We start from the raw sequence: 12,814 nt of genomic DNA on the forward strand, positions 1-12,814 counted from the left end.
TAGAAGTAGCTCCTGTCGGCTGGACACATTCATGGGAAGATTTGCTGGTGACAAAGCAGAGTACGCAATTCTGTGGAAATCAATGAAAGACCTGTTCACATTGTCACATGGGCAAGCAGCGGTCAAAAGAGGGTACTCTGTGAATAAGGACATGCTGGTTACAAATCTGAAAGGAAGGACTCTGATGTCTCTTCGCCTAATCCAAGATTCTTTGACTGGTAGCTCATTTGATGGAGTTATTGCCAAAGCCCCTCTTGCAGCATTGCAGAAATGCCAGGATGCGGTATGTCCAATACCTTGATGATGAAAAAAAGAAGAAAAAGGAAACTGAAAATGACAAGCAAAGAGAAGAGCTCCGCTCTGAAATCACAAAAGTGGCAGCAAAGAGACAGAAAATAATCACTAGCATTGAGGCAATGCAAGAAGAAGCAGATGCAATGGCAGAGAAGGCTGAGAGAAAACAGGACTTTACACTGCTCACAAAATCTAATGCCTATCGTAAAAGTGTTGCTGAAAAAAAGAAAGAGGTCATCGGTCTGGATGCAGTTTTATCAGACCTCAAGGAGCAACACCAGCATTGTTTCTAAACCTAGGCCTACACCAGATGCCTTTTTCATAGGTTACACTACAGTGACTTATAGATTGTTTTTTTTCCAATATACTGGAGTTCAGGCTCTTATCCTTTGTTCCTAGTATTCTTTCTAGTTTAACCAAGTTTTCAACTCATGAATTGATGGCAAGGCTATCATGATTTAAAATGGATGTATTTTGCTTCTTTTCCCACAAAGATAAGTTCTTTATTATAATCTTTGTCGTTGACTTATGCAAATTCTACAGCTGCTGTATTCCCAGTAAAGCTACCAGTTGAAAGTTAACTCTGACTTTGTTTTGTCACGTGCCAATTGTTGCATATATTAGTGTTATAGGCATCATACACATGATATAGGCAATAAATTGGCTTTATGCAGTTTTGTTTAATGCAAACATTGTACATAAATTTATTTGATACAAACAATGACATAATATGTAATATGCAAGTAACTTTTACTGAAATTAGGTCACTATGGTAGCCTATTTCATGGTGTGATCAACAGCTCTATACTGAACATTATGGAATTGCTCAGTATATGTCAGTGTTTGGATAGTTTTCCACAATCCAAGAGGCATTTATTTCTTTAAAAGAGTTTTGCAGTTTAAAACAGTGTGTAACAAAAAGAGGTCAAACAACTCCATTATACATCAGTGCATTAATTGGTGTTGCCTTTATGTAATTTAGCATATCGGTGACACTAAGTCCCTGCATAATCAAAGAGAAATTAAAATGGCGTTAAACCTGCGACTAAAGTGTATGACTGTATGACCAGATCCTGTCATGAATTTCCGGAAAAAGCTCCTGGAAATGTCCTGGAAAATGATTCCTTAAAAAGAGTGGGAACCCTGATATGTATGTATATGTGTGTGTGTGTGTATATATATAATGTGTGTGTGTGTGTATATATATAATGTGTGTGTGTGTGTATATATATATATATATATATATATATATATATATATACGTGTGTATATGTGTATATATATATATAAAATCCAGCCACATTGTTCATTATAGTGAGAGTGCATGAAAGATAAGCTAACAGCACAAAGTCCCAGTAACGTTAGGTGTGTGATACAGATTACCATTAAATATCTGTTTAGGTGATAGCACAGATCTGTATCTAGAAGGGCACTGAAAGCAAATTCAGATAAAGCAAGCCATCACATTTTATTTATCAAAAGACGAGGTACAAATTAAAATTTTGTGCAGTGGAGGTCTAAAAAAAAAAAAAAACACAACCAAGGCAACAGATGCATAATTCCCTCTTGCAATTCTGTTTTTCCAAAGTTTTACTGCCTTTGCTCCAAACTGAAATAGATCTGAAACAATGTTGCTTAATGTACCACGTAGTTAAGAACAACTATGGAAACATGCATGAACTTAAAGATTCATTATCTTATCAAGGAATTTACACTGAAAAGCATACACTTTTAATGCTGCTTGTTTAAATGAGCTGCGGGCCTTTTGTGACAATATTTTCTTCAAAAATGGGGACCCATGTGCTCTAGGACTAAGTCTGAACTAGACAAGAAATTTTTGGAGCAGCATGTGACACTGTTATTAATGTTGTTAATGTTACATTACATACCTGTATAATTGAATTTTTAGGTTGTGTTTACATTAACATCCTAATCTTGCATTAGTGCTTTTTAGGATTTTATGTACTCTAATTTTTAAATACACATGCAACTTTTGTTATCTTAATACAGCAGAGCCCTAATTTAACATTGTCATATTTAACATTTCTCAGCATTTTACGTTTTTACAAGGTTGAGTGTTGATATGTTAAATTTTTCTTTTTGAAGTGACATTTGTTTTGGAAAAAAAAAAAAAAACCCATGGTGTTGTACTTCATTTTTATTTCATATTTGAATATCCTACTAACGTTATTACATAAGAAGAGACATTTAATAAGAGTGAATCTTTTTTGTAAATATTAAGAAACCATATTTAATATTTTTCTGCTAATACACCATTGAATAATTTCACTTTAACCATTTTTGAGTGGTTCCTTGCAAAATGATGGCTCTTTTGTACTGTATGTATACAGAATACAGTGCATGCAGTTGGTAAGACACAGTACATATTTAATTATAATGCTGTTAATTGAATTTAACAATATCAAAAATGGTTATTGTCTATTTTTGTCACAATCGTGCACTCCAGATATACATATGAGAAATATTTGTATTCTATACCAGGGGTGGGCAATGTCGGTCCTGGAGAGCCGCAGTATGTGCAGGTTTTTGTTCCAGCCCAGTTCCTTAACGAGAACTCAATTATTGCTGATGAAGCACATATTGCTTAAGTGACATTTTGATGCTTCATTTTAGTGGTCTCGCTTGTTAAGGTTCTCCACCCTTAATTGCTTATTTCAATCTTAAACTGCTGCATTCAGTGTTTTAATTGCTCCTTATTAGCAATAAGATATAAAAGACAAAGCAGCCAGCAGTTCTCCAGCTAGCTTTTTTCCAATTACATCTGTGTGTGCTCATCATACACTGTCTGATTTAATAAAACACTTAATAGAAAAATGTGACAGACTGAAAATGATCTGTTTTAGGCTTCAAATCATTTGGATGATATCCTTGGAAAGGAAAAAAATCTATGATATAAGAGCCTTACATTGCACAGACTAACAAGCCATAAAATTAAATAAGGTCTGAGATTGGCAATGATTGGTTTCTAATTAAGCAATTGGGTTGGAATGAAAACCTGTAGCCACTGCGGCTCACCAGGACCGACATTGCCTACCCCTGTTCTATACCAATTATAAAACATTCATATTTTCTCGTCTTTTCTTGGCCTGTTCATTATTGCTTATTTTTGTTCATTAAAGCTTTTAATTCCTTACGTATTTGTCATTTTCTTTCTGGAAATAACTTTTTTTTCAAATATATATTCTAGTGTGGTTAAATATTTTGGGGATATCTTTTCACATAAAAAACTTTTTGCATTTTTTAACTTATTGACTGACTGCTTTTTTGTGCTTTTTAAAGAGCAAAGTCGAAGAGATGACCTGGAGGCACTGGGCCATATGTTTATGTATTTTCTGCGTGGGAGTCTTCCTTGGCAAGGGCTAAAGGTATGTATAACCTAACTCTTCCTCTTATATTCTCTCATTTTTGTGAGGTAATTTAATCTCTTTACCTTGGAAATATGTACAGTAATCTGAGTTTGTGCTAAGGGAAGTATGCTATATAAAAGTATTTTATATAAACAATATATTTCGTGGGTTTTTCTTTTTTGGTCTTTTTGTTTGTGTGGTCCACAAATGGTCTGAGAAAGTAAACATCTGTTAAGAAGACTTTGGCAATAAACAGTGTTTCTTGCTGCTGGTTTAAGTTCTTTAGGTTTATACTGTATTAGTGGCAGATCTTTTATTTTGGAACTGACATTCAGACATTGCCTACAATGTTACACATTTCCTGTTTACTGTTTGTGTTGTAAAACCTACCTCTGCTAAAATGTCTGATTAAAGTTTATAGAAAACTTTAAACAAGCATTTTTTTACATGATGCATATTTCTGATCAGTGTAAGAATACAAGCTGATGAAGTTCAGTATTAATCCAAACAATTGTTAGGATTAGGGTTAAAAATTGTTCTTTACTTGTGTGTCACTTGGCTTTGCCTGTGAAATTTCGTAAGACAATGGTTTCCAGTTATAGTGCTGTTGGTTAATTGTGTGTATCAGAAGTACTGCATAACTAGCTAGTTGCTTTTCCTTTTCAGATTTGTTTTTCTTTTTACCAAGTGCTAATACTATTGGCAGATATTGTGGTGTAGTTGTTAAGGCTTTGCACCTAGAGCACTGAAATCCAGAGGTTGTGGGTTCAAATTCTGCTATTGACACTGTGCAACCATGAGCAAGTCGCTTCACCTTCCTGTGCACCAATCGGAATAACAAAAGAAATTTTACCATTTGTATCACAGAGGTTGTATGTCACCTTGGGATAAAGTTGCCAGTGAAGTAGGGCTGGGCAATATGGAAGAAAATATGACAAGAAATTTTTTCATATCAGTCAATATTGATATATATCACCATATAAATCACTATTTCTGTCGAATTTAAGGGTTCTTTTTTATTCCTAAGTGAGATGTTAAGATATCATGTTAATTTTGGTTTAAATATTATTTATTCTGTCAGAAGTTGAACATGTCAAATGTACTGTACAACATTCTATAAATGTAACTGTAATAAAATCTTAATTCTGACCAGTCAAAAATCTTCAAGTGTTACCGGAGAAGACAAGCAAAATGCACAACTAAATACTTTGGTCAATTCCAAATAAATAGAAAAGGTAATACAATATAAAGTCTCAATTCTAACCAGTCAAAAGTTTTCAAGTTTTACAGGAGAACACACTAAATTTGTTGGTCAGATCCAAATAAATAAAATCTTAATTCTGAAATCTTAAATCTAAAACTAAAATCTTAAAGCTTTCATTTTTACAGGGGAACACAAAATAAATTAGTTCAGATCCAAATAAGTAAAGTACAGTGAAAATCATTTAACACGAAACTGAGGGGACTGAAATATTTTTTCATGTTAAAAGAATTTCGTGTTAAAGGATATTACAAAAAAAAACCATACAGTATATTCAACAAAATTAAGTTTATTAGAGTACATTTTATTTACATAGATACAGTATGTATATATGCATGTATTTAATAAAAATCAATGCAACAAAAACATTCACAAGAACTTAATGAAATTTAATACAAAATTTTCAAGTTTTTTGAAAAACAAAACATTTATTGAGTTTTTGGAAAATAATCTGATATTTTTCTTTGCATTGTCTTTTTTAGCATCAAATTCTCATCCGTTTTCGCTCAGGCTCAAACTTACTCCGTTCAAACATTTCCGTAATTTGCTCTCTTTTTTTAATTATTGTTGATAATGTAGAGTTAGCAATATCAAAATCTTTACAGATTTCCGTTTTCGTCTTCTGTTTTTGATCAACAGCCTTAAGAAGCTCCATCTTCATTTTAAGCAAAATAGCAGTTTGCTTTCCCCCTGAGCTCTTTGCCATTGTGCTCGTAAAAAAATTCTTCTAAAATAGAAAAAAAAAACGCGAACTAAACTCACTGATTTTTACTCGCACTGCGATGTACTCGTCACCGAATTCCAAAGCCAACTGATGAGAGATGAGATGTTTTTATGTGGCGTTTGTAGGGGTGGAGGGTGAAAGTAGCTTAGATAAACAAAATTGGCTCGTGTCACAGGCTATTCCGAGGGTATTTCAAAGCCAAGTTAGCCTCCTTTCTACGAAACATGTGAAACCACCTCTCTTTCATTTCACACCCCTCTTAAATCTCACCTGCGCGGCTGGTGTTTTCCGTATTTTGTTCATTCCCAGAAGGGAAATCTTTTCGTGTTAAGCGATTTTCGTTTCGTGTTAAGAGAAAAAATTGCATGAAAATACATAGTAGTTTGTCGGGACCATTGTATTATTTCGTGTTAACCGATATTTCGTCTTAAGCATTTTCGCGTTAAACGTATTTCACTGTATTAATACAAAAAAAAAAAAACACTTCTATATTTTATCCTTTGTTTTGTATCAATGCAAACTGTTTTAAATGGCTGGGAAGCAAAGCCACAAATAGACAAACTTTCTGTATATATCGTCAGTACAAATTCAAGCAGCTTTCAAATGTGTGGATAGCGCTTTGAGTACTGAGATAAGCGCTATATAAATGTAATGATTTATTATTATTATAAATGTAAACGAAAGAGAACATAAACTAAATTGACATATTCACCACATTGTGATCAGCTTATGCTACAAAGCAAAAAAAGAAAGGCACAAGAAATGCCCATTAGTGCAGCTGTTGCTCAGGTCTAGGACTATATACAGTAGTCTTGCATTGTGTGTGCTGTAAAGGGATGGTACTGCTTCACATGGTACAAAAAATTAGTGGCATTACCTGTCTTTGTGGGAACATGCTTTCAACACAGTTTGCACGCTACTTTGCTTCTTGTCAGACTTTAAATAGCCAAAATATCTCCACATTACTGAATTCCTTTGACCCTTCTTTTCAACAATGTCATAGTCTTTTTAGCCTTGGGCTTTGTCCGTTAGGGCATCATCTTTGGTAATACTGATTTTTTTTTTTTTTTTTTTTTGAGCTTTTGTTAACATTTTCTGTCATCATTTTTACTTTTATCTTTTGCCCACTTCTGGTGTACTGGTGATTATGGCTGCTGCAGTCCACGTGTGCTGCTGCTCCTGTGCTCACTGCTGCGTATGTGAACCTAACCTGTTATGGCTGTAACTCTGGTTTGGCATGGCACTGTTCTCATTATCATTGGCTTTACATGTTGTTTGTTAAAACATGGATTGAATGAGTTCTATCAACTTGTATGGACCATCTCTTATATTTCTATTGAGGAAAAGTTATTTTGCTATAATTGTTTTACCATTTTAACGCCCAGCCCTACAGTCAAATAATAATAATATTAGGCCACTGAAGCTGCTTATTCTTGAACAAGCTATACACAATTGCACATGAGGAAAAAATTACTGCATTTGATAAATTTCTCTTTTTTTCTACTTTTCCTAGGGACTTGCCTTTTGTTTGATTGTCTGCATAACAATTGTCTACTTCCAGTCTGTTCTCAACAGCTTGTTTCTTCCAGGTGGTGGCCCACTCTGTGTTACTCACCCCTGTTTTTGAAGTCTAGTATTTGCCAGTTAGTGAAGTCTCCCCTGGAGGTTTCTGGACACCAGTATTTGCATTTGTCATGCCCACCAGTCTTCCCTTTTAACTCCACCTTGAGCCCTGCACTGTTGACCAGCGTGTTATAGTGCAGCTGTGCAGGTTTACATATTATCATCAGTAGATGTTTGAGTTTTACAGTACTTCTTTTCATGGTTTTTGTCAGTAGTATGCAATCCCCCACTAAAGTCTGCAGATGTGAATGTATAGTATATGGAAAATAGTGCTTGAAGTGGATATAGATAAGTGCCTATACCCTGTGTGTTACACTGAATTACTAACATGAAGAGTGAGCCGTGTTGAGCATTTCCCCATTTGAAATTCAAGTTTCACTATCTTAAGACCAACGTTTCTCCAATTTAGAGTGCAGCAATGTGGTTGAAGAGCAGGGTAGAGACAGGAGGTTGGTTTTCAGAGTCATGATTGATGTCTCAGGGTCAACGGAGCTGAATTAACAACTAAAACTAGTCAAAAGCAAAAAAACACGTTTGCAAATCGAAGAGCGTCACATCTTCCTTGGACTTCGCTGAACTTTTTCCTTCCGGTGTACAATATGTAAAATAAAAAAAATGTATTCACAAATTAAAAAAATGGTGGGTGATTTTCATCTTACTGTAACTTTACCAAATGTTAATCAAAGCATTTTTGTGATTTTTTTTAGTATTATTTTTACAATTATAGGGATATTTTTACCCCTAAACATTCATATATTGAAATGTCCTTTCTTAGTTGATACCTGTTGGCCTAGATGTTCCATCTTGACAAATTTTAGCTTTTTAACTAAATGGGAAATAGTCTGTTAACTTTACAGTTATTTATTTATTTATATATATATATTTTTTTTTTTGATTGACAGGTTGACTGAAGAAAATAAAAATGTATATTTTAAATGTCTCAGCACTTATCAAACAGGTGACTTTCATTTGCTTTCTAGGCTGACACACTTAAAGAACGGTATCAGAAAATTGGAGATACAAAAAGAAACACCCCTGTTGAAGTTCTCTGTGAAAATTTTCCAGGTAATGTCAAGTTTAGATAGTCCAAAAATGTATTTCTACCTTTATAGCACATTAACACTACTCGCCTATTGAGAAGTGAGGATTTTAAAGTGACTTACAGTATTTTGTTTCATACTGGTTGTAATGTATTTGCCCTCTGCAGAATTTTATATTTCTTTGGAATTGGAAAGCAATGAAAACTTTGTTTCTGTTTATGATTTTTCAGTACCCATCTGTTAGTTTACTTCGGAAGGATGCCTAAGGCTCTCCACTTTGCATTATATTCAGAAATGTTCAAGTTGTAAATAATTTCTTTTAAATACCTCATAATCAGTCATATGTCAACCAGTCATTTATTAACTATCATAAACTGAAATGAACTCTTCATGGTAAGTGTTAAAAAGGAAAAAGGCACCCCCAGTTTTTAAATTTGATTCCTTATGATGTTTGATTTATAATGCTTGTACAACATAGAGAAGGGTGATTTTTTTACACGATACATTGTAGGTTCGACATGTAAATAATAGCCATTCCTTTTGTCATTTAGGTGTGCCAGCTGTCACTCGGACACCTTACACTCACTTTTTGTGGAAGTGCATGTTCCCCCACACACTCTCCCCCAGTGTTGTTATTGGAATCGTTGTTTGTCATTACTTTTTAAGATGGTTACTGAGTATTCATAAGATTATTTTTATTCAAATTTATATTAATAGTGTTTCCATTAATGTACATTACTCTGTAATATTTGTGCTGTTGCTATTAATAAAATTGCTACCCTTATTATTATAATAAGACAATAGCAATAGTAGTAAAGTCTTTTGTCACCTTTGAGATAATGTGTGACATATGTAAATGTTATATTATTGTAGTTGGAAATGTAATTACTAGACCAGTTCTGAGTACAACTTATGCACCTAACAAGGATGAGGAATTCATAGCTAATATTTGGTTTTTATTCTCAGTATATGCAGTCAGAAACTTCAAGTAACTTTACTCAGTACACAGTGAATTCTAATTTAAACCTTAACTAATCTTCAGCTGCAACCACATTATCTAAAACTACCAAAACCCTTGAAGGTTGCTTACTATATATATGACATTTTTTGTTATTTTAATTTTATTTTAGTTTTCGGCACATCATAAATACTATTGAGCTAATGTACTTCTTGATAAATTTCAATACCTGCTTTAATATCTTGCATTTCTAATTAGCAAAATCAGAGATGATTAACACTAATTTTACCGTCATTGTGTTTTTTTTGTCATTGGAGAATCCAGAGTCAGTTCTGTAGTGCATCAGGAAATTAACAATTAGGCTTCTCAAGCACTGCATTTCCTCAGCTTACTGTATATATAGTATGACATTTTAAACAATTGGGATTTTTGATACATATAGAAAATAACATTTTGCCCATTTAGCATAGTCAAAGTAACTTATTTAGACTCCTTAATAGCAGGAAAAACAGTGTATTGATTCCTTTTCCTCATATTACTAAAAATTGCATATAAAATATTTTAAAAAATTACAAAGTAAGCAGTATATATACTAAATGTATATATTACATTTTCTTTTATTCAGAAATTCTCAAAACATAAGCAGTATATTGATTCAATCAAAATGTTTAATACAAGTCAGTGATACAAACCAAGGAGAATTTTGCTAAAGTCAGCGATACAACAGACCCATCTATTACCAACAGTCACTTATCAGCATAATTACATTTTACATTTTCCACATTAATTTTTCTAGAGGTATTTATTTGAAAAATACTAATTTTAATTCATTTTTGCTGGTTAGGCATTTCAAAGCCCCAAGTTTTAGGCAGTCATGCTTATCAATCCCTCTGGACTGGAGATCCGAGAAAGCATTGTGACTGCAGTTCTGCAGCTGAAGTGGTGCATGTCACTTGCAGCAAAAAATAAAAAGACTGGAATGGCCAGAGGTAGTTTTTTTTTCAGGCTTTTATATCAAGGCTACTTTAAGAATAAGACTTGCATAGTGACTGATAAAGGTTGCATTTGAAGAAGCATTGAGCAGGTGACAGAGATGAACAATCACAAGTGAACAGGAACAGAACAAAAAGAAACAGCACTGAAGTAAAACCTACTATAGTACAGGTGTGTCAAACATTAATTCTACAGGGCCACACAAATTTTCATTAAGCCACATTCTTAATTAGTAATTATTTTACCTTATACTTTATGGATACTGCTACTTATGGTATATCCTACTTTTAAAGTAATTTGAATTGACTTCTTTTTTTTGGTTCATCACCCTTGTTTGTTTTTTCCTTTACTGGCAACCAAGCAATAATGATATGCAAAGTGTGTTAACAGATGGTCAGTAACTGGTCATATTTCTTTTGCACCTACAGTATGTGTGCATCAAACAGTATCTGTTTCAATGCGATATTCAAAAGAGACACAGTGAAGGCTTGATTTGCTTTGGTCAGGTAAACATTTTATGGTATTCTCAGAAAGAAAAAAAATCAACATTTGGCTAAATGTATGGTGTGGCATGATGCAAGTCCTGACAAGTTATAGAATAAAAGTATTTCATTCATTTCAGCTATAATTGACCTCTAATTAAGATATTGTTTGATTTTAAAAATGGTTATCTTCCTGGAACTAAGTTTGAAACTCCTTAGTTATATAGTCATCTGTTGGGTCTCCTTGCACCTTATGTTATCTTGGCTTATGAATGCTAAAAAAGCAAATCAGCTTAAAATTAAGAATAAAATGAAAGTAACATTATTCTTCACAGTATATTTTATGTAAAGGTATTAATGTACAGTTGTATTTAAATCTGTTTTTAAAGCTATTGATGTTGCTTTATATTTGATCTATTAATATACAGTGCTATTCTAAACTAATTTGAACCTAGACAATGCTAAATAAGAAATCCTACACTGAAGTTTTGTTCTTTGTGATATTTTTTATTTTAAAGTACTGAAACTCAAAATTATTTTTATGTCACATTTTTATGTTAGAACAAACTTTAAAAATTAAAAAAGGAAGTATGTTATTTGCAGGAGTATTCAGTCCCTTTGTTGTGGAAGTCTAAGGTTACCTAGGTGAAAATCAGTAGCCTATCAAGGACACAGTTGCCTTATAACAGGCCTCCACCAGTGAATTATTAAAACGACTACCACATTTTCTGGATAAAACCTCATAGCTGAGGGATCATTAATCATGGCATGAATCTGAAGGACAATTATGAAAATACAGACCAAAGAACATTCTATAGAAGTTAGAACCAAAACAATAAAGAATTGGGGAAAAGGGTGTAAAACAATACCCATTATTGGCACAATTATCACGAAGGGAGAGCTATGTCAGACCCCCAAGATGCATCCTAGAATGAATGTTCTTCAAAGCTAACTATGCAAACAAGGAGTAGGAGGAGACTAGGGAGGAAAGCTGCAGAGAGTGTAGCCAAAGAGAGTGTAGCTATCACTTTGAAGTAATGAGACTGAAGTAAAGGTACACCGGTCATCTGTATCTAGAGCTCTGCATGTAGGCATCCTGCATGTGGAGGTGACACAAAAGAACTGAACCTCAAGCAGAAAAAGGAAAATGAACACCTGAAGTTTCCCAGAAACGTAAGGATAACTCAGGTTAGTTATGGACAAGATTTTGTAGTCAGATGAGATTGTGACTGACCTTTTTAGTTGAAGTTCAAAGAGTGATGTGTAATATAAATGTAGTACAGCCTACACCTCAAACGCTATATCTAAAGTGAAGTACGGCTGTGGCTGCTTTTCATCAGTAGGGACTGGGTATCAACTTAAAATAGAATTGAGGATGGATGTTTGAAAATAAAAGTGAAGACTGTAAGAAAACCCTTCTAAAAAAAACTGAATTAAGACCCAGTTATCCCAAAACAAAGCAAGAATAAACTTGGTGTGGCTCAAGGACAGAAAAATGAATGCAGAATAATGTTCCACACTAGTGTAATATGGAGTCTGAAGCAGTATTTGAATACTACAGTGCACATGCATCATCAGGCTAATGTTGAAAAGCATTTAGCAAATTGCCTGGAAATATTGACCAAAATCTATACTGCCCACTGTAAGACACGTCAGAGATGAAAACAAAAGGTTGCAAGGACAAGATAATGTAAGACAAAATTGTAGTCAAAGGAACGGGCCAAAATCAAAACTAGATAGATACTTTATTAATCCCAAGGGGAAATTCACAAAGAATAAAAACTAGGAGACAAATACCAAATCACCAAAGCCTAATGTATAATAAAAAGCAAACTCAAACTTTCCAAAAATATTGTCTCCCTTAAAGTACTTATAGCACTAGCTACCGCACAAGAATTTGTTTGTGATATCCAGAAACTTGGAAGAAGTGATAGCCACATCTTATCACTTCCATTACTTATGTGTTACTGATGCTGCACACTCATTAAAATGAACTTTCTAGTTCGTTTGTCATGTGTGCATAGTTACAATGAAATTCTTACTAGCATGTCTTCTCACAACAGTTAACATA

At 33.7% G+C, this 12,814-nt stretch overlaps 1 protein-coding gene across 14 annotated transcripts in view; it reads left to right on the forward strand.

Moving 5' to 3' along the window:
* The window catches only part of csnk1g1 (casein kinase 1, gamma 1), a 286,572-nt gene that overhangs the window by 95,953 nt on the left and 177,805 nt on the right, over positions 1 to 12,814 (forward strand). For 8 of the 14 annotated variants that reach the window (XM_051920337.1, XM_051920332.1, XM_051920327.1 and 5 more), the window contains exons 7-8: positions 3,595 to 3,680; positions 8,251 to 8,335. The exons of 5 other annotated variants lie outside the window; for them this stretch is intronic. In XM_051920337.1, coding sequence (XP_051776297.1) covers positions 3,595 to 3,680; positions 8,251 to 8,335 — 171 coding nt within the window. The remainder of the gene's footprint in view (positions 1 to 3,594; positions 3,681 to 8,250; positions 8,336 to 12,814) is intronic. One more of the 14 variants, XM_051920335.1, reaches the window with a different exon arrangement.

Source organism: Erpetoichthys calabaricus, chromosome 17 (genome assembly GCF_900747795.2).
Source record: "Erpetoichthys calabaricus chromosome 17, fErpCal1.3, whole genome shotgun sequence".
NCBI lineage: Eukaryota > Metazoa > Chordata > Cladistia > Polypteriformes > Polypteridae > Erpetoichthys > Erpetoichthys calabaricus.